This window comes from Camponotus vicinus, unplaced genomic scaffold, assembly GCF_025532165.1.
Source record: "Camponotus vicinus isolate PSW18456_S1 unplaced genomic scaffold, iyCamVici1.0 SCAF_1, whole genome shotgun sequence".
In the NCBI taxonomy this organism is placed as follows: Eukaryota; Metazoa; Arthropoda; class Insecta; order Hymenoptera; family Formicidae; genus Camponotus; species Camponotus vicinus.
In genome coordinates this window covers 38,456,621-38,477,606 of record NW_028141945.1, presented here as the reverse complement: position 1 = coordinate 38,477,606, position 20,986 = coordinate 38,456,621, and the positions used below count along the sequence as shown (strand labels likewise).

The following is a 20,986-nucleotide window of genomic DNA, read 5'->3' as shown; positions in this document are numbered from 1 at the left end:
CCTTATGACTCGAGAGTCACCGTGCGAATGATGACAAAGCCGAAACATAGCGCGCTACTGTTTATATTTTATATTGCCAAAGTCGAACACCGTGTTATCAATAATTCGTTGCCAAAATATTTTATATATTATAAAATGTACATTAACGCGGAATATTAAATTAATGAAGTATTTTAATTTATTGATTAAAATTGATTATTTATTAAACAATTTATCCTTTCATTATGCTAATTATTTGCATCTATAATTCGATTGATTTACTTCTCTCTCTCTCTCTCTCTCTCTCTCTCTCTCTCTCTCTCTCTCGTGTTCTCTTACAATCCAAATTACATTTAGATTGTCAAGTAGAACGATAAAGTAACACGGATGAAATATATTTGTGACTTTAAATATTATAATAATAATTATTGTCCGTAAAAATCGCAACGTTCGAAGTAATTATTTAATATTTTGGATTTCTATCATTTAATCGATTTTCGATTAAATTGTATATTGTTTAATAACAAGGATTGAGAAAATTAAAACATTGGTCGAAATATAATTAATTCTAATATTAAAGCTTTAACATAGCGCGCTACTGTTTATTTTTTATATTGCCAAAGTCGAACACCGTGTTATCGATAATTCGTTGCCGAAATATTTTATATATTATAAAATATACGCTAACGCGGAATATTAAATTATAGAAGTATTTTCATTAATTAATTAAAATTGATTATTTATTAAATAACTTATCACGGAACCTTTCGTTATGCTAATTATTTGAATTTATTCGATTATTTTATTTTCAAAGTCAAATTCTATAATATTTAGTTTTGCATTTTAGAAGATTGACTTAGAGCGAGCTAAATAAATAAATAAATAAATAAATAAATAAATAAAAAATAAATAAATGATGTTGAGAAGAAAAAGAACACACATAAATAAATAATAGCGTGGAAAGAGAGAACATACTAATATTTTTATAATATAATAAATAACATACTAATATTTTTATAATATAATAAATTATTATTAATTAAATTATTTATATTTTTATTTATATTATTTATATTATCAGAGAGACATATATGTTACCCTCTGAGAACATTGGTGGACATTGGCTTTGTAGTTCATGTTCACGTTTTTAATGTCCACAGAGGGAGTATCGCTTCCAGGGATCACCTAAAAGCGGGCCATGACATCTCTCAGTCTTCTCTCTGTTCGTACAAATCTATCCGGACGCCATCTAGATCCTCGTTACTCGGCAGCTTCTTATCATTAGCCGTCTGCTACGAGTTTGACGCTTGACGTGTGGGACAAACAAGATACGGATCAGCGGCGACGAGGCTCCGCCATGCCTCCGTCCGTCGCGATTCTAAGAAGATCTAAGAGCCAAGCCCGGCATCATCCACCACGTTGATCCGATCTCCACGAGAATTCCCCATGAGGCTTGCACGCGACGTACGTTGTCGAAGCAGTCCTCTGCAAAGCGGTGCATTCGTTATTAGTGGCCTGGAGCCACGATATTGTCGATAGCTGAAGATACATTGTCGCACGGGACATTGTTATCGGTACTGATAAGCGGAAAATTCGCGCCGATTACGAAAACCTGAAAGCTGTCAAAGTGACAGCTCGCGTGAATAGGTATGTATATATATGTGTATCTGTATGTGTGTATCATGTACACTCTGAGCTGTATCTTATTACGCATCCTGATAGAGAGTGAATCATTCCCATCAGTAATAGATTTTTTTCTTCCAGTCAATATATATCATCATCGTACGAGCAATATCATCTGTGGCTGCTTTTAAACAATATGTAAAAATTTAACAAGAGATTCTACATTGAAAAAACAAGTGGAAAACAATTGTTGAACACATGTGTTGAGCAATATAAATTATGCAAAATTGAATGTTTAAAGGCCTATTTATACGTAATTCTAATTTGAACGAGAATTATATTTTAAAATTTAAAGATGTCAGGTGGAGAGAGAAAGAAAAGAGGCTGCGATAGAGGACACGGGTGGGAAGAAGCTGGTGCTGAATTCTATCAAGAGAGTTATCCGGCAGCTATCGAAGCGGATCTGCAACAAGCTCTACAGAAAGACCCTTCGCATATAGCCACTTTACTTCCTAGCAAGAAGTCTCGCGTTGGTAAGTTTAAACAGTTGCAAATAAATTTTTTCATCTATCTTACATATCTTTATTTGCTGCAGCCACAGCAAAACGAATTCGAAATGACACAAAAACAACATTGAGAAGACGCACAAGCACTCGATCTCGTGGTACTACAACATCAAGGCGTATGTCAACCAATATACACGATGCAGCAGTATCTATGCTACCGGATCTCTCGGAAAACTTGTCCAACGAAGAGCGTACCTGGGAAGAAATTATGCAGATCAAAGCAATGCCTGTATGCATGTCTCAAAAGATACAATTGAAGAATCAATTACAGGTATTTTGGAAAACTTATCTCTTTTATATGATATAATTAATATAATTTAGATTAATCTTTATCTGTACATATTTCAGAGCGCCACAAAGTTGAGACTTCAAGGCTTTGAACAATTAAAATGGCAGCGTAGAAAAGCTTGGCAGCAATTTCGCATAAGAATGAAGGAGACTTGGTCCAAGATGGAGCTGTGGAATGACAGTCTCAAGAAAATAGGCGGAAATTTTGGGATGGGTATAGTGGCATATTTTTTATTCATCAAATGGTTGATGTATCTAAATCTGCTTCTGTTTGCAATTATATTCTTACTGGTAGTGCTGCCAGCAATCTTGCTTGAGACGCCCGTGAACGAAATATGTTTGTCTAACAACACTGCCAGTGTAGCGTGTTGTTCTGAATTGTATAGGAATATGACTGATGAGAGTGATAGTATAACTAAGATCGTGCAAGGCATCTTAGAATACACTTTGCTATTTTACGGCTGGTACACGCATAAGATCTACGAGAGCGTAGGCGTCAATTTCTATTACAATTCGCCGCTGGCCTACATTTGTGCCATCATCAGCGTCTTCATCATTAGCCTAGTAGCGATCGTCCGATCGGCCGCCAAAGGTTTCAAGGAAAGAGTAGTGGAGGGTGAGGGTCAATTTTATCAATATTGCAATCTGGTCTTCGGCGGCTGGGATTACTGCATTCACAATGAGAAATCCGCTGCCGTAAAGCACAAGGCGTTGTACAACGAGATGAAGGTATTTCTAGAGGCGGAGAGAATGGAAGAAGAACGGCAAAATCGCACGAGGGAAGAAAAAACAAAACTTTTCTTTATACGTCTGTTCGTTAATCTATTAGTTTTAACAATATTGAGCGCTTGCGGCGCGTTTATTTATTATGTGATCGACTTCTCGTTCGATCAGTTGGCGACATACTTGGCGCAAGATCACGAGATTGCTCGTTTGTTCTTCGAATTCCTTCCATACGTATGCATTGTTGGACTCAACGTGGCGATTCCATTTCTCTTTCGCTATCTAGTCGCTTTAGAAAATTACAGTCCATCGTACGTGATTCGAGCAACGTTATTCAGAACCGTCTTTCTTCGACTTGCTTCTCTCGTCGTTCTGTTAACGTCTTTGTACAGACTTGTCGCGGACAAAATTCCGGAGAATGAATGCACCAACAGTACGAACAAACAGCCGCTATGCTGGGAAACGTTCGTGGGGCAACAATTCTTCAAGCTGTACACCACTGATCTTTTCATTCAATTCTTCATGACATTCTTCGTCAATTTTCCGCGCTCGCTGATCGCCCGACATACCGAGAACAAGGTTCTGCGCTTCGTCGGCGAGCAAGAGTTTGACCTACCTAAGCACGTACTAGATATCATCTACTCGCAAACGATCTGCTGGCTCGGCTGCTTCTTCGCCCCGTTATTACCGATGATCGCCGTAATCGGCACGTTCTTGCTATTCTACGTGAAGAAATTCACCTGTTTGGTGAATAGTACACCGTCGAGTAAGATTTATCGCGCGAGTAGATCGAATTCTCTGTTTATGTTCATCCTGCTTGTCTCCTTTATTCTGGCGGTGATACCAGTCGGCTATTCCATTGCGGAGATCATGCCGTCGAAATCGTGCGGACCGTTTCGCGAATGGGAGTCTGTATGGACGTTATTAATCACGACGTTTTCACGCTTTCCCGACTGGCTGCAATCGACTCTGTTCTTCCTGGGTACAGCTGGCTTCGGTATACCAGCGTTCGTTATTCTCGCTCTACTTCTCTATTATTATTACGCAGTGTCGATAGCGAACAAGCATATGGTGACAGTATTGAAGAATCAGTTGGTCTTAGAAGGCCACGATAAACAATTCTTACTGAATAGACTCAGCGCTTTCATCAAGCAGCAGCAGGATCAGAACAAGTTTCATCAGGAGCAAACTAGTGAATTAGGCACATTTCAACATGTATAAATAGTATAAAATTTGATTTTATTATTTGTTCTTCTTCTGAATGTACAGAATGCGTATTATTTAATTTTAACAGCTTGCTTTTGTAGATTTTATAGATTTTAATTACGAAACATAAGACTGTGTCGATTTTATCTTCTTTATTATATTGTATACACGAGTTGGTGTTTTACTAACCGTTTTTTTGATACTCTATATCGAATTGGATAAAAACTCTATCAGATTATACAGGAATGCGCGGACAATACCAAAGATTAATATGCATTCTATTTATATGCTGCTCATTGCAGTGTCTTTATACAAAGTGATGTTTTTTAAAACTTGAATGTATTACAGTCACACTGCCAAAGATTTGAATTTTCAAGAAATTTTCAAAAATTTTATAAAATCAGTTTTTCACACACAATTTGCATTCAAACGGAACATATCTCACGTTCTAAGAAATTCAGTCACCTCAATGTGTATATGAAAATATACATCTGAAATCAGGGTACAAAAGAGAAACGGAAGGTGTTGCAAGTATTATTGCAATAGTAACTGCATGTGAATTATTCATTCATTGTAATTCTATATAGTTTTATGAGTATCCATTAATATTAATGTAGAACCATACAAATCTATAATGTTAAACGCGAACAAAGTCTAATTCAAAGGATAATGCGTAATAAGATCTTCATTGAAAATAACACACTATATTATAAATTAATGTGATCGCATTTAACATAAAAGAAGAGATTAAATCACGAAGAAAAAACAGGCAGAGATTATTCAATAATCTATATCTGCCACTTGTTGGACACCTTCCTACTTCGTCTAAGGCTTCACTTTATTGGCCTCAGTCTAAAATTGAACAGGCAGGTACTCGTACATACCCGTCTGATTATGTATAAGATGTGATTAAAATATGTTTAGCTTAATATATGAACAATATTGTATAACAGAATAACCGTCTCTATAAGACTAGCATTTACTTCCACAATTTTACATGTAAACGTTAGAGAGCTTTTGCATGAGTGAAACAAAGTGATATGCAGTGGACCTATTTTTAGCTTCTTAGAAACTTGTAATTGTCATTACTGTAAATAGGTCCTCTACAACCCCTAAAAAGTTATTTTATTAGCGACACTTATAGTAAATAACGCGCGCGCGCGGAAAAAGTATATCACAGATAGAAATATTTTATTATATTTATTATTTCGTTATATATCGAGACAGGAGTTTACTATAATTTAGAATGTAAGAGAACGAGCGAATGTAAGAAATTTTGTAATTTAAGACGATATTTACATATATATAAAGTTCTGGATTAGTTCTACAAATATCATACCTCAGTATTATTAAAACGCCAAAGAAAATTCAGGTTGAGATTGTAATAATTTGATTATTCTGTTTTTTTATTATAGCATTAATATGAGGATAATATAAACAAACGTATTTCTCGCTCATAGGATACACACACTTTCTCGCACTGCCAATAATCCTACATAGTACAGGAATGAGAATATTCTTATTCCAAAGTGTATGTTCAGAAATTAATTCTGTCGACATCGTGCACATTCAATACACGCTATCACAAATTGATTGGGATCCTTTGGCCTAAATAACTCGATATATATTGGTAAATGTATTTTGTAAATTCATATATCTAAGATAGCATGTATGGATGCTCAGATACATCCTTCATTAATCAACGATGGCTGTCAAAGTATCAATAGTGGCACTAAATGCATTTAATATAAAATCATATATAATATGGTAATCTTATGTAAAACGAATTTATGTCTTTCTGAAAAAATCTGCAGAATGCATTCACGATATATATTGTACTATTATATTAAAAAAGAAGAAAAAAGCAATTAAGTCCACAAATAGAGCTCCGTTTCTTTAAATGTTACTGCTAATTAGATTATATTGATACTGTCATTATCTCTCTTTACACTTTCTTCATGCATTTTACAGTCAGATTCTTATGCCTATATCGTATACTCATTTATGGCATAATCATCCAATTATGACGCTATAAAAATATATCTGTTATGCACAGAGAAAGAATGTATCTTTACTACCTCCTCTTTCTAAGCATAAAATTATATTATCAAACAAGAGATTTTTTTAAATATTTTCTGTTGAAATAATTCTTCCTTTGGTATCATCTTATGTTTCTGATGAATGTAACTAGAAAAATTATTATAACAATAAATATATATATATATATCATGAAAATGACTATAATAAGAGGAAATTATCTCAATAGAGGAGAAAATAATCACCGCTTCAGCTATATCAATCCAATCCAATGCTGCTACAAGAGAATCATTCTTAGATGGTATTCTGTCGTAATTCCAATATGTGAATTGTGAAAACGTTCCTGTGCAATATAAATTACGAATCTTGTTTTCAGCGTCTGTCTTCTTATTTTCCATAAACATTATGCCTTTATATCCAGCAGGTACAATTACCTTCTTCCCTTGAAGTGGATAGCCACGGAACGAGCAATCGTAATCTTTGTAGAATAAAATGATAAATATTTTCTGCTATAAAATTCTATATTCGATACTTAAATTACTTACGTTCTTCGTCAATCTTACGAATGGAAGATTTGAAGTAGGAGGAAACGTTCGCTGCTTGGTCGCCGTGAATTTTACATGGCATAAGATGTAACTCGGACTCCTCCTGCTTAGCTAAATCTTTTTTGTTGATGTGTAAACGAATAGCCATATTAATTTAATATGACGCGAAACAATATGAGAATTTTTCGGAAAATATTAATATTGATAAAAATGTGGAAATCGTCTGTATAACCTTTATCCTGTTCAAGCTAAAACGAACAGCACATATCGCGCTATACTACTACAAATTCAGTTCATATCAAGCTTCTTCAAGTCAATATTAAAACTTTATAATAATGTTAAGAGATATGATTCTCTTGAGGATATCATTTTAATATTTATTTGATTTTAATTATTTTATATTATCTTCGCTTTTTTCTCTTTAATTGTATCTGTAGAAATGAACTGAAAAATAAAAGAATAGAAATACAAATCAAGTTAAAAAGACATACACTAGAATCAGAAGATAATTTCGCGTATGGAGCACATTGTTTTTCATAAAATTAAATTTATATAAGAAATCTCCATTTGTAGAGTAATTGGTTAATAATACATTCGACAATTTTTCGTAATGAATAAATTTTCAAATACAAGAAACAATGCACTACATTACATTGCAAAGTTGTGTATGTAACTAATTTATTTGATACATTCTAGAAAACATACTTTCTTAAAGATTATTACAGAAATGTGACAAATTGTTAAATATTATTAAGGATTTAAAGAGGATAATATATATGTAATATTGAGCATTTAATATATTAGTTTTATTCATATTTGCATATATTTTGTGTATACTTCTATATATATTTGCACAATTCATTGTATTTCCATGATTTAATTTACAGTCTTTATATCTCACATTATAAATTAATTCCAACTATCTATTTTTGACAAGTGGACAAATATATATTTACATAATTATTGTATTTTTATTATGTTTGACTTGTAGAAAACATAATTAGACATATATACACATGTTTCAATTGCCTACAGGCTTATAAAGACAAAATTAAAAGCTGTCATTTTAAAAGTGAGATTCCATATGTGAGCAATAAATAATATTTTTTAACAATATTAAATTTTTTTAATATTATTAACAAAATATGATCTAAAAATAATAATTCAAAATTATATCTTCATTTAGAGATATTTTAAATTTAAAGATTTTGAAACCAAACACACTTGTGTTATACTTTGAGTTATAAGCATAAGCGTGAATAATAATAATTATTAATATTTTTGCTTGATTATTTTAATATCCATAGCTTGTTGTGATATAAGCCTTTGTTACGATCAAAATTATATAAAATTTAATATTGTCGACCTCTGCCTCTATTGTAGCCGCCACGTTGATAATTATTCATGCCGGAATTACTGCCACCTTGATTCCATCCACCTTGAACTCTGCCTCCTCTTCCACTCCCCTCTCTTCCTCCACTTTCTCTCCTGTCTTGATAATAATTTCCACCACTTCGATTACCATTTCCATAAGAATCTCTTTGGCCAGAATATTGCGGTTGTTGATAGTTTTGGTCATAACTTTGATTATAATTTTGACCATAATTTTGACCGTAATTTTGACTATAATTCCCACTGGAATCTCCTCGATAATTTCCGCCTCCTCTACCACTGCCACCTCTTTGATATCCTCCTGTATCTCTATGATCTGGATAACATTCTCTATGACCCTGTCCAGAGTATTGAGACTGCTGATAATCCAAGTTTTGACCGAAATTGCTACCGGCGTCTTTATGATCACGGTAGCCTCCACTACCAGCATTTCCTCCTCCTCCTCCTCTTCCTCTTCCTCCTCCTCTGCCACCTCCGCGACCTCTATCTCCACTTCCTCCTCCTCTTCCGCCCCTAAACAAAAAGAAATCATATAATTTTGGTACAATTAATAAATATATTTATTATTTTTGTATATTTTCTTTTTTTCGATTCTTACTGGAATGATTGTGGTCCTTGGACTCTATCCTTTTGCCATGGTGGCATCTCTGGAGGAGGTGGTTCTTGTTCATATGGTCTGCCTCCTCTGTCAGGCACCGCTCCAATAATGACGCTATTAATTTTGCTCCGTGTGTTCTTGCGAACACTCGCATTACTCGTTTTCTCGATCACAACTAGATCATCTCTTGCTGCCAGTAGATCGACCATTGTCACCTTTGGCTCATTTTTCAAAGTCTTTCTTTTGTCCTCATATCTAGTATTTACCTCATGTTCCTGTAGCTTTATTTTGTCTGACCACTAAATAAAATGATTACATGTTGAGTGATATAATGATCAATATAATTGCTAATTTATATGAAAAAAATATCTTTGTTCCTCAAACCAATTCTTACCAAGAATGATTGAACTGTGACATCAAGACGTTTAAGTAACATATCACGGCGAATTGTATACTCTTTATGCATTGCTTCTTGCAATTTATTCAATTCTTCCCATTGTTTAGCAGAAAGTTCTACATCTATAAGTGGTTTTCCTAAATGATCAGTCGACACAGTCTTTAGTGTTTCTGATAATTTAGTTTCTAGCTTCGAGAATAATAATTCAGGCGAAATATTGTCTGGTGGTTTTTGAAACTTTAATGTTACTAGAATATTTTTCAAGCTTCTTGCAGTATCACTCTCATCCTATAAATAAAGAATAACCAGATATATTTTACAATGTCATCAGTTTTTTCATTAGTTTTTTCAACCTATCATCCAAGTTAGAATCACTTGCAACAATAGCTTATTATATACAAGCTAGAGATTATAATTCTATAACTATTATTGCTTAAAAATATTTACAATAGTAACTTCCATCTGTTTTTCCTCTTTAGGACATTTCACTTCCAATAATTTGCAAGCCATAAGTTCTGCAGCCAAGAATTCTATCAAGATAGCTCTTTCAGATTCATTAGACAGTCTTTGATTTACATGTCCAGTCATTAGTTTCTCATTTACGCATCCTATTTCCTTAAGAAAGAAGCTTAATTCTAAGAGAAAGGAACTAGCATCGTCTGCGCTTGTTGTAGCGTGAACAGTCTCATCTATATCGATAAATGTTGCCAGTTGCTCGGCAAACCAACCTACAAGACTAGTAAAGTCTGGCGATTTTGCACCAAGTTTCAGAGCTTGCGACAGCTTGTTGACGTCAAGCATTACTCCCGTGTACCTATAAAATCATCAAAAACTCAAATCTTCGTATTCTACACGTTTTCAGTAAAAAATTATAAGAGACAAGCCTATCGTTATAATAAAAAATAAAATATTTTATTTAGATCCTCTCCATATTTAATTTAGATTTAAAATATGGAATCTTATATTAAATATCGTGAATCTTTCTGCGATATACAACTTGCAACTACTCACCCAACATCTTCGAGAATTTGCAACAACCTCTCCTCCATGTCGATCGTACGTCTTCAGATCTTGATTTATTGAGCAAAATATGATATAATAAATATAATACAATAAAGAGACGAATGACGTATGTCGTTCGAGGATTAGCGTAGGACGAATTGCGTCACGATAACGAAATGTTTTATCATCTATTCGTTCAACTTTCCGATCTTGCTCGATATTGCGATAACGTAACTTTCATCGTATCAGATATCACGCACAGAACCGGTAACCGGTCGTTTCGCACTCTCACACGAATCAAATTTTATACAAGAGAATATACATAGGTTACGTTCAGCTTGACACTACAAAAAAAAGTTTTCGATTGAAATTTTGTTCGATTGACCAATCGGGACGAAGACCTCTTTGCTTTGATTGGTCGAGCAAAAACGTGACGTCAATAAAGTATATATATCTGTACATACGAAATAAACTCAAGTCCGCTTCCAATGTCACATTTTTGAGAATTTGAGATTACATATCGGGATGCGAATCTCGAATGAAATTCTTACGTGATAAAAAAATGAGAATAAAATTGAAAATTCAGAAATTCTTCAGGCGGAAATAAAATACTCGGAAAACAAAAAGAACAACTGCAACAGGAAGAGAGATGAATTCGTTGTAAAACGATCCTGAAGATTCCGGCATCGTGTCATCAGTATTCTCGGATTCTTTTTCTCACGCGTACGTATTGAACGTGGCTTCATTAAAGTACCAAGTTCATGAGAAAAAGGGCACTCTTGAACTCTATTCTATTCTTGGAAATAATTTGAAAATGCTGTCAATAATCAGTAAAAGAAAATTTATATTGAAACATATACTAGATAATTGCAAATATTTCTTTAGATTTGCGATGCGTGTCGATTTCCATATGAAATATACCGATAGAATTAAAAATAATAAAATTTCCACGCTTATACACCCCTGGACTTCACTCCCCTATTATGCTGCGCATGCGCGAGCAGAGGCACCTCCGAGAGCACTACACGTCGCGTCATCTTTTGGTGACTCACCAGATGACGCTGCCTACGCGCATACGATACGGGAGCGCGATCGGGTCTCTGGTCCACCTCTAGGTCCCGTAGGCGTCATCATGGTGCGTGGGTCGTTGCGTTTTTGAGAGAAGAGGCAGAGTTTGTTTTGACTCGACAGCGCGATCGAACATACGCGTACGTGGAAGGTCGTCGCTTCTTCGTCTTCGTCATCATGGCAATTCGCTCGCCCATGAGCGACGTCGTCGTCGTTGTCGTCTCAGGAATCCGCGACGATGGGGCCGCGCGGCAACGCGGGTGAGCAGCGTCGCGAGGTGACCGATTAATCCAAGCGGGATTCAAACACTCTGTCTGTGCGTGTACGCGATGTCGCGGTGCTCGGCGATGCCGAGGCGTCGCTGTCTCCCCGAGCGGAGGAGACGCGGCGCGATCCTCCTGGCCGTCTGCCTCCTCGCGCTGATTGCCCACGCGAGCGCCGCCGAATTGAGACGATTGATGACGATTTATGACAAGACGGATCATTGCCCGGTCGAGTGTGCCTGTCTTGGCAATTTGATTTCCTGCAGCAATTTGCAACTGATCGAGGCACCTAATGGACTGCCACCGTGGACGGAGATCCTGTGAGTAAACCCTGGTGTCGCTGGCGTTATACAACAAGAGGAGCAATATATTTCTCTCCATTTGGCTACAAATTTATCATAAATAACATCTCATTCTGCCTATAAGATCACTTGTCCATACGACAGAATATGAGTATATTTTGGAGAATGTATTTCACTCATCATCGCAATATAGGTATATGACGGGTGATATTTGTTTTATTTTTAAAGATCTAAGGATGATTTGTCAATTATAGTGGACTATAAGAGCTGGACTTGTATACCTTCCACGTAACCTGAGTTAATACAGATAAGATAGAAAAGGAATTTGCAATGGAAATAAAAATGACACGAGATATACATATACAGGGTGAGTCTGATAAAAGTTCACCACATTTTTCTCGAAAACAATTAAAGAAAGAAAAAGATACCTGTTATCAAAATTGTAAGATAAATAGGGGCATATGCTATAACTTTGAAGAGTCTTGAATGTCTTTGTTTTTCATATTACCAACTATAGTCTCTTTTTTAAATAAGAAGAGATATTTTTAAGTCATTCCATCAACAGTACTCACATCAACAGTGAGCTTAATAAATTTCATATATCAGAGTTTTGTTTGAAAAGTCAATCACTGTTAGGATATTTACAAAATTAAAAGTTGGAATAAAAATTTGGATCTTAATGATCTCACAAGGATGATACAGGACTTATCTCTAGCTATTCATTTGTTTAGAAACATTGAACAAGAATTCAATGTTTCCAAACAAATGGATAGATAGAGCTAAACATATAGATAGAACTAAACATGTGTTATCCCTGCAAGATTATTCAAATTTTCATTCTGACCTTTAATTTTGTAAATATCTCAAAAACAATTGACTTTTCGAAAAAATGTTTTGATACAAAAGTTATTAAGCTCTACTATCAATAGAGTGACTTAAAAGTACTCCTTCCTATTTAAAAAATGAAAATAATTGATAATATGGAAATCTCCTAAGAACATTCAAGGTTCTTCAAGAAGTATGCAACTCTTATCTTGCAATTTTAATAATAATGTCTTCTCCTATCTCTAACAATTTTACAGAATAATGTGATGAATTTTTTATGAAACTCACACCCTGTATATATTTTATGATCAGCTATCTAAAGATTTTTATAATTTATTTCCATTACTTTAATTATTAATATAGAAATAATATGTATGCGTGTTTGATAATCCAACTATAAAGGAATTTGCTACAAGTTAGTTATTAGTTTAATGATAAAATAATTAAGTATTAACTGTTATTTAATTGACTTTTAAAGTGATATAAACAAAAAACTTTAAATTTTAATTTGAAGAACAATAAATATTAAACATAAATTTTTATTTTACAATAGTTTATCATAATCTTTAACAAGGTTATAACATTTCTCTTATAAAATTGATACACTTAATATGCAAAAATTGACAAATTACTTGTTTTATAAAATAAAAAATTAATAAACAGCGGATATTACAGCAATTTATTATTTATTGAATGATAACTGTTATTATTCTATATTATTTGGAAGTTAAATCAGCAGGGACTAATATTGCTTATTATGGCTGCATGTGGGTTGCTTGTCCCTTTGCTGCACCAAATGGTCAGATTGATAAAACTGATTCTACATATACATGACCAGGTCTCCATTGCCTGCCATATAGGGTGTTATGATGGCTGATCATTGTAAAGTCCCCCTATGCTCAGAGTCAAGGATAGCAAGATCTAAGTAGGAAAGATTCATGTCTATGCTACTTAAGATATTAAGATGTATAGTTAACTCGAGAATGCTCCTCTTTTTAATAACAACATGTATCTAAATAAAAAAATAAAAAAATCCTTATACATAAAATAATTTTCTTTATAAAACAATTCTTATGTGTATTTGTATTACATTATATTTATTAGTTTATGTTAATATGCATAAATTTATATTATTATAAAAGGCCTAATAAAAAGATTGAATAGATATAATTTAAATTTGTTTGATATAAATGCAATATATAAATATAATAAGAAAAGATTAAAAATAGTTTTAAATATTGTGATATTAATAAATATAATTCAAATTTTATTTTTTTCAGAGAATTAAAGAACAACAATATTGCTAACTTGGAATTTGACTCATTACGTCATTTAACACAACTCAAAAAATTGTAAGCATATAACACATCTATTTTTTTATAATAGATATTATATAATAGATTTTTTGAAATTATTTAAATTTTTCACTAATTATTTTTTACAACTTATTGTTAATTTTATGATTCTCTATAATTGTAGAGATGTAAGTGCTAATAAACTCGAAGATAATTTCACTATCGCCTTGTCGGACGTTGGACAATTACGCGAACTTAAAGTGAATAAAAATCACTTAACACAAGTGCCAGATCTTGTATTTGTTAAGAATATTACTCACCTCACACTGTAAGTACTGGCATACATACTCTGAAAATTTTTTTAATACAGTATGATGCAAGGAATATTTTATTAATACTTTTTAAAAAATAACACAACAATTATTAATATTATAATTACAGATCCCATAACTTAATTACTAGTATAAACGGGACTGCATTGCTCAGTTTGAAACACCTTCAATACCTGGATCTTAGTGGGAATAAAATAAGTGTCCTTCAAAAAGGAGCCTTTCTTGCTCCTAATCAACTTGTACATTTGTATGTATTTTAATCACATTTTATAAATCTATATATTTTATTAATATATCATCTAATATCTCTATACACTTGTAGAAATTTGAATGCAAACGACATAAGAATAATTGAAAATGGAAGTTTGGATAATCTAACTTTACTAGAAGAACTTCGCTTAAACAAAAACAATTTAACACAGTTGAAAGATCTTTTCACAAATTTGGGAAAATTACGAAAATTGTAAGCATTCGCATATTCTATAATATATTCATAATATTTATAAATCTATGTAAAATATTATATTGAAGAGATAATTACTAATATGTTGCAGGGAAGTAAATAAAAATAATCTGCAACAAATTCACGGATTAAGTTTGAAAAATTTAAAAAGTCTGGAGGAATTGCATTTAAAAAGAAATAGAATCGACATGCTGGATGATGGAGCTTTTTGGCCACTTAAAAATTTGATACAATTACATCTTGACTTCAATATGCTGACCACTGTGAGAAAGGGTGGCTTGTTTGGGTTGGAACATTTGCAAAAACTTACTTTGTCACACAATCAAATTTCAACGATTGAACCTCAAGCATGGGATATATGCAGAGAAATATTGGAGATGTCAGTAACACTTTTATAATATATGACACGAGTTAATTTATCATCTTCTGATTATGAACACTATAAACATCAAGTGCATAAATTATTAATTTTGGGTTTTTATCTTTTTCTTTTTTTAGAGACTTGTCACATAACGAATTGACCTCTATAGACCGAGGTTCGTTCGAATATCTATCACAACTGGAAAGACTTAAGCTGGATCATAATCAGATAGCATACATCTCGGAGGGAGCATTTAATGTTACGACAAACCTTCGAATTCTGTATGCATATATATTTTTCGTAAATCTTTCATATTTTCGTTACATTTACGATTGTTGTATTACAATCGCTGTTCTCTTTTAAAGGGAACTTAATTCGAATAAGATATCCTATATGGTAGAAGATATTGGTGGCGCATTCTCTCCGCTCGGTCAATTGTGGAAACTAGGCCTGGCACACAACAAAATAAAATCCATAAATCAAAACGCTTTCACCGGTTTGATTCGTGTCAACGAACTTGATTTAATCGGAAACAATGTTACGTCTATTCAGGAAAATGCATTCTTTCCACTGTCTAGTTTGAAGAAACTTAAAATGAATACCCGTGAGTTAAAAATATCACTTTATGTATAAATTAAATACATAAATACTTTTGAATATATACCTCTCTTTAATTATATGTATCTTTAACTTTTGCTAATACTTTTTGTATTAATTACATTTTTTATTTATATATAGAAGCATTAGTTTGCGACTGTGGACTTCAATGGCTAAGCATGTGGTTGCAAGAACATCATTATAGCGAGGCTGAATTGTTCTGTGGTTATCCACATTGGTTGCGGGGCATGTCATTAACTCAGTTACATCATGAAAACTTTACTTGTGGTCAGTCACTTATTATTTTAGTATATCAAGATGTACTTTTTTATTTTCCTATCTTTTATAATATTATCTTTTCAGTAACATTTTCTCTTCATATTCTCTTTATATTTTTTTACAGATGAATATCCAAAACCCCGAATCATTCAAGAACCTATGAGTCAAATGAGTATCAAAGGAAACAATGTAACGTTGATTTGTCGTGTAAGTAGCACCGCTGACGCGCCGCTCCATTTCATCTGGAAACATAATAATGTGGAATTAAACGGGGCGAATCTGCAGAGCAACATTAGTTCCTCCGAAAGCGGAGCAACCGAAGCAACGTCTATGTTACATCTTACTAATATCACTCACGCTGATGCGGGGAAATATCAATGCATGGTGACAAATAATTATGGAACTGCATATTCGGCCAAAGCCATGCTGAACGTATTGGGTAAGCTATACATGTTCATTATTTTTAATTATGTTAATGAGATGTTAACCAATTGACATTGCATTTTTGAAAGAAAAAGGGAGAGAGAAGGAGAGGTAAAAATGTTATTATTGAATCAAATAAAATTTCAGTAATGAATAATTCTCTTTTAAATATTTCTTATGGATTCTAAATTTTTAGAAAATAAAAACACAATTGTGGTTTTTAATTAAGATTCTATACAAGTATAGATTTAAATTTTCTTTCCATAGTTTATCCGTCGTTCACCAAAATTCCGCATGATATACGAGCGAATGCCGGAAGCACCGCTCGTTTGGAATGCTCCGCTGAGGGACAACCGTCCCCGCAGATAGCCTGGCAGAAAGACGGTGGAAATGATTTTCCAGCTGCGAGGGAGAGACGCATGCACATGATGCCGACGGACGACGTACTATTTATAGTAAATGTCAAAATGGCCGACAATGGAATTTATTCGTGTACCGCGCAAAATTTAGCAGGCATTATTATTGCAAATGCTACTCTCACTATATTAGGTGAAGAATTATTTTCTTCTTTAACATATCAAAGGCCTGAAATATATATAAATTTCTCATCTATTATTTCATATATGTATATACTTACAATACTTTTCTTTTTTAGAAGCACCATCTTTTGTGAAGCCGATGGAGAACAAAGAAATCATGGTAGGTCGCTCGATCGTGCTCGAATGCATGGCCGGTGGTTCACCACGTCCAAAATTATCGTGGAGAAAGAACGGCAGTCCACTGCAAGCAACGGAACGTCACTTTTTCACTGCCGAGGATCAGTTGTTGATCATTGTTAATACGATCGCCAGTGACACCGGTAATTACGAATGCGAGATGAGTAATTCATTGGGCAGTATTGTTGGCGCGTCGTATCTTACAATCAATCCAGGTAATTAAAATGCTTATAATAAGATCGTGAAGAATTTTGACAAAGGAATTTTTCTTGACTAAGTTTTATATCGGTCTTTCTGTCACAGCTCCGACTTCTGTGTTGAACGATTCCGAAATATTGGGCTTGATAATCATAACCGTTGTGTGTTGCGCCGTTGCTACTTCCGTGATTTGGGTAGTTGTAATTTACAAAACTAGACGTCGCTTAAATCTCACACAGGACACCGGTGCCCCACCAGCGACAACCGTCGTATTAACTGTACCCGAAGCACAAACGCAACTGTATCTGGACACGAGTTCGCAGCACAGCAAAGATAGTGGGACCGGAGATAGCACTAATCCCAGCAACGATCAACTGCAATTATGCTTACCCGGTAAATAGTAAAAAAATTCAACATTAAAAAAGTTTAGCATATTCTGTATATTAATAAAATATTAATAACATATTAATAATTATTAATATTAATATTAATAATTATTAATATTATACATATGTTAATATTTTATTAAGTATTCTATCATTAGTAAATAACATTATTATATATATTTTCTTATCTATTAGAAGAACCCACTATCGTGACTAGTTCTGCTAATAACGAAGAAGAAATGGGAACCATAAATGTCGATGATCCTCTTTTGCGTTACACAAATCACGAGCGACATGCAAACAAGAACGCCGATAGCACGGTTTAAAGCGGAAACGTGAGCTAGAATGTAAGAAGAGCTACCGCGTACAACAATTTTGCAACTGATATAGCGCGAAAAATCTTTCATCAAGAGACAGTGAGTATTCGTGTGTGAACACGGCTAGTTTTTAAACAGAGATATAAATATTCCGCTGCAAGTCGTGTAAATTTATGAACTGTAGTATTATGAGGGGCAAGGATTCTCCTACTACTGCCTAAGAATAATCTATAGTGGACGTTGATCCGACAGTGGAACCGGGTATTCGATATTATTGAGAAAGTAACGGATCAGCGAATCACGGCAAAAGTACAACAAAAACGATATAGAAACACTCTTGTATGTCATCATAATCGTATTTATTACTAACGCGACTCTCGTTAAGCCGATGTAGCAAATTTTGGGCGATACGAATTGTAAATAGTTAGATTAGCTATGTCCTACTATAACTAGTATTATTATAATGCGTGTTACACACGTTGGGCCTTTTTAGGAAACGCAACGTTACGCAACGTTACGCAGTTTTCGGACACACGTGAGCTCCGAACCAGAACGCAATCTTCTCTGTTATAAATTTTATTTTTTTTATTTATTTTATATTTTTCGATATTTGACAATTATGAAATTAATTATAATTAATTCATAAGCATTTTGCTTTAAAATTCTGGTTAATCAATTGAATTATATATTTATGCTTATAGAGTGCGTCCGAAAACCGTTAACAAAAATTATCTTTATTTAATATTAACAAATATTTAACTCGACCATTGTGTACAATCGTTCTTTATTGATGCAATTATTGTGACGCGTGCAAACTAGAAGATCTATAAACTATAAAACATATATATACATATATGCATTAGAACCTCCCAAAAGTAGATCATATGAGATTCTGATATACTTTAACGAATTACCTGCACTGTTAAGAATATAAAAGGTATCGTTTTAGATGATGATTATCCAAAATTATTTATATGATTTATATGTCCTTTTACGTTGTGAAAAAGGATACGGCCGCAATTCTGCTCATTGCTGTGTCGTTATCTCTATTCATCGAGAGGTGAATTTAGCGCGTGGAAGGAATGCAATATACTCTTTAGAAATATACTTTTGAGAGAAGTTCCAATGAATATGTATATACCATATATATACAATTAGACCAGTCTTTGTGATAGATATATTTATTTTAGAATTATCACGCGTAAAATTAGGCGGCTATCTATGAATATGCGGAAAAAATATATGGTTTTATTATAAAAATGCGATTATCAACGGGTGAATGTATATTTGTGCACCAAAGCGTTGATTTTAGATATCTTATCTTCTCTTTTATTTCTTATTCATAGTCGAATGCAATGTTAAATCTCTATATATTCTGGATTAATCTCTTTTATTGATCAAAATGTTGCTCACTACTAATAGTTACATTGCATTCTAGGTATAAATTATTAGCTTTCATAGGCTTTTCGTTAGTATTATATAATATCTAGTAAATTAAAACGCATACGACATGAGACTATAAATAATCTTCCATGTTTTTTTATATATTATTATATATAATTGTTTTCAGGATTTACGAATGTTTTATAACATCGCATCCTTCAATACGATATTATGAAAGATGTAAAAATTTATTTCTATTTTTTCTTGCGACTTCATATATATTGCATATATTTTACTGAAGTTTCTATAATCGAGAAATTTTAGAAATTAAAACCAAGTTTTTATGATGAATGTATGCATGACTTTCTTCAGTTTTGCAAAATTGATATACTTTGCAATTGTACATATTTTTTTTTGTTTTTAAAAATTTGTATAATAGCAGAAACCTTACATGCATTCATCATACTTAATTATTTGGAATTGATTGATATATAATATATACATATATATATTTGAATATCCACATGTGTCTCGCATTAGACGATAAAAAATTATGAAATAACGTTTATATTAGATAACATGCATTAATAGCTTTTTTGTAGTATATTTGCGATAATTTTTACTTATATAAATTTTTTATAAATTGTTGCCTTGAGTTTATAAAGAATATTAAGGATATTATTCTAAAAAAAAAGAAAAAATGTAAGAGATATGTTGTCTATATCTATCTATTAATAGGAAAGTTCGAACAATAATGCGCAAGTAATTATTATGAAAGTAAAAATTTAAATGAGTCTTTACCACGGGTATTATCACATTTGCGATATGTATAATCTACATATATTTTTCTATATACGACTTATATTGCAAAAATTTGAAAATGCATAAAATTCGCACAAGATGCAGAGAGCCAGTACTATTATCATTACTTTATTACCGCGATTTCTTCCACGAGCTATTACTACTCTGATCTATATCTGACAAGTGTCTGATGTGCGCAAAGTATCTACGCTCATTATAAGTAAATTTCAAGTATTGTATAAAGTAAATAGTCCGCTATATAATATTCCACTTATGTAATTTGTATGTACTCGTAATGTATATGTTTAAACAATGCAAGAACAGTTATAGGGACCGAGAAGAGAAACGAGAATATGCGTTTTATTAATATAATCCGTATAGAGATTTCTTCTCTTTAGTAGTAACGAGTATTAAATTATATAGTCAACATACAAATAGATGCTCTATTGCGACATGGTTTTTTTTGGCTTGCGCCCGTGTGATACACCAAATAAGGCATCTGTTTCTCATTCAGTATTTTTCCTTGTTGTTATATAGTATTGTGTATAAATACAAATAATCATCTACAATATATTTCATGCATTATTTATTTTCCAACGATATTAAACATAACACACACAA

At 33.0% G+C, this 20,986-nt stretch overlaps 4 protein-coding genes across 10 annotated transcripts; 2 read left to right on the top strand and 2 right to left on the bottom strand.

The window, feature by feature from the left end:
- The first annotated feature begins 1,202 nt into the window (after window positions 1-1,202).
- LOC145966154 (transmembrane channel-like protein 7) lies at window positions 1,203-5,838 on the top strand. Of its 2 annotated transcripts, XM_083090033.1 has the most exons (5): window positions 1,203-1,626; window positions 1,744-1,864; window positions 1,958-2,135; window positions 2,198-2,439; window positions 2,517-5,838. In XM_083090033.1, exons 3-5 carry the CDS (start codon window positions 1,958-1,960, stop codon window positions 4,398-4,400), a joined length of 2,304 nt encoding a protein of 767 aa, XP_082946159.1. In that variant the 5' UTR covers window positions 1,203-1,626; window positions 1,744-1,864; the 3' UTR covers window positions 4,401-5,838. The 2 variants fall into 2 exon arrangements, with proteins under 2 accessions (XP_082946159.1, XP_082946150.1); XM_083090024.1 differs by having other exon boundaries at window positions 1,744-2,135.
- LOC145966187 (ribonuclease H2 subunit C) lies at window positions 5,570-7,588 on the bottom strand. Of its 3 annotated transcripts, none has more exons than XM_083090121.1 (4): window positions 7,459-7,588; window positions 6,968-7,084; window positions 6,668-6,900; window positions 5,570-6,572 (listed from the first exon to the last, which is right to left on the bottom strand). In XM_083090121.1, exons 2-4 carry the CDS (start codon window positions 7,047-7,049, stop codon window positions 6,552-6,554), a joined length of 336 nt encoding a protein of 111 aa, XP_082946247.1. In that variant the 5' UTR covers window positions 7,050-7,084; window positions 7,459-7,588; the 3' UTR covers window positions 5,570-6,551. The 3 variants fall into 3 exon arrangements, with proteins under 3 accessions (XP_082946247.1, XP_082946240.1, XP_082946231.1); XM_083090114.1 differs by lacking the exon at window positions 7,459-7,588 and adding an exon at window positions 7,200-7,396; XM_083090105.1 differs by lacking the exon at window positions 7,459-7,588 and having other exon boundaries at window positions 6,968-7,397.
- Window positions 7,589-7,746: 158 nt separating this feature from the next.
- LOC145966181 (protein FAM98A) lies at window positions 7,747-10,718 on the bottom strand. Its single transcript, XM_083090093.1, has 5 exons — window positions 10,366-10,718; window positions 9,802-10,168; window positions 9,352-9,642; window positions 8,958-9,256; window positions 7,747-8,872 (listed from the first exon to the last, which is right to left on the bottom strand). Exons 1-5 carry the CDS (start codon window positions 10,401-10,403, stop codon window positions 8,320-8,322), a joined length of 1,548 nt encoding a protein of 515 aa, XP_082946219.1. The 5' UTR covers window positions 10,404-10,718; the 3' UTR covers window positions 7,747-8,319.
- Window positions 10,719-11,427: 709 nt separating this feature from the next.
- On the top strand, window positions 11,428-20,938 carry LOC145966133 (leucine-rich repeats and immunoglobulin-like domains protein 3). Of its 4 annotated transcripts, XR_014436973.1 has the most exons (15): window positions 11,429-12,007; window positions 14,095-14,166; window positions 14,294-14,437; window positions 14,551-14,688; window positions 14,764-14,904; window positions 14,996-15,283; window positions 15,403-15,546; window positions 15,631-15,869; window positions 16,004-16,150; window positions 16,266-16,580; window positions 16,832-17,113; window positions 17,220-17,495; window positions 17,584-17,871; window positions 18,060-18,280; window positions 18,366-20,938. XR_014436973.1 is itself a non-coding variant. In XM_083089964.1 (14 exons), exons 1-14 carry the CDS (start codon window positions 11,754-11,756, stop codon window positions 18,188-18,190), a joined length of 2,856 nt encoding a protein of 951 aa, XP_082946090.1. In that variant the 5' UTR covers window positions 11,428-11,753; the 3' UTR covers window positions 18,191-20,938. The 4 variants fall into 4 exon arrangements, 3 of the variants coding, with proteins under 3 accessions (XP_082946090.1, XP_082946079.1, XP_082946101.1); XM_083089964.1 differs by having other exon boundaries at window positions 11,428-12,007; window positions 18,063-20,938; XM_083089953.1 differs by having other exon boundaries at window positions 18,060-20,938.
- Window positions 20,939-20,986: the final 48 nt, after the last annotated feature.

Excerpts from the sequence above, each read along its gene's own strand:
- LOC145966154 (XM_083090033.1), top strand. The coding sequence starts at position 1,958 with ATGTCAGGTGGAGAGAGAAAGAAAAGAGGCTGCGATAGAGGACACGGG. Across the intron at positions 2,136-2,197 it reads TAGCAAGAAGTCTCGCGTTG|CCACAGCAAAACGAATTCGA; the intron begins GTAAGTTTAAAC and ends TATTTGCTGCAG. Across the intron at positions 2,440-2,516 it reads AATTGAAGAATCAATTACAG|AGCGCCACAAAGTTGAGACT; the intron begins GTATTTTGGAAA and ends TACATATTTCAG.
- LOC145966133 (XM_083089953.1), top strand. The coding sequence starts at position 11,754 with ATGTCGCGGTGCTCGGCGATGCCGAGGCGTCGCTGTCTCCCCGAGCGG. Across the intron at positions 14,167-14,293 it reads TTAACACAACTCAAAAAATT|AGATGTAAGTGCTAATAAAC; the intron begins GTAAGCATATAA and ends CTATAATTGTAG. Across the intron at positions 17,114-17,219 it reads TGCTACTCTCACTATATTAG|AAGCACCATCTTTTGTGAAG; the intron begins GTGAAGAATTAT and ends TTTCTTTTTTAG.
- LOC145966187 (XM_083090105.1), bottom strand. The coding sequence starts at position 7,115 with ATGGCTATTCGTTTACACATCAACAAAAAAGATTTAGCTAAGCAGGAG. Across the intron at positions 6,901-6,967 it reads TCGTAAGATTGACGAAGAAC|ATTACGATTGCTCGTTCCGT; the intron begins GTAAGTAATTTA and ends TATTCTACAAAG. Across the intron at positions 6,573-6,667 it reads GGATTGATATAGCTGAAGCG|TTACATTCATCAGAAACATA; the intron begins GTGATTATTTTC and ends TAATTTTTCTAG.
- LOC145966181 (XM_083090093.1), bottom strand. The coding sequence starts at position 10,403 with ATGGAGGAGAGGTTGTTGCAAATTCTCGAAGATGTTGG. Across the intron at positions 10,169-10,365 it reads CAAATTCTCGAAGATGTTGG|GTACACGGGAGTAATGCTTG; the intron begins GTGAGTAGTTGC and ends ATGATTTTATAG. Across the intron at positions 9,257-9,351 it reads TCACAGTTCAATCATTCTTG|TGGTCAGACAAAATAAAGCT; the intron begins GTAAGAATTGGT and ends CATTTTATTTAG.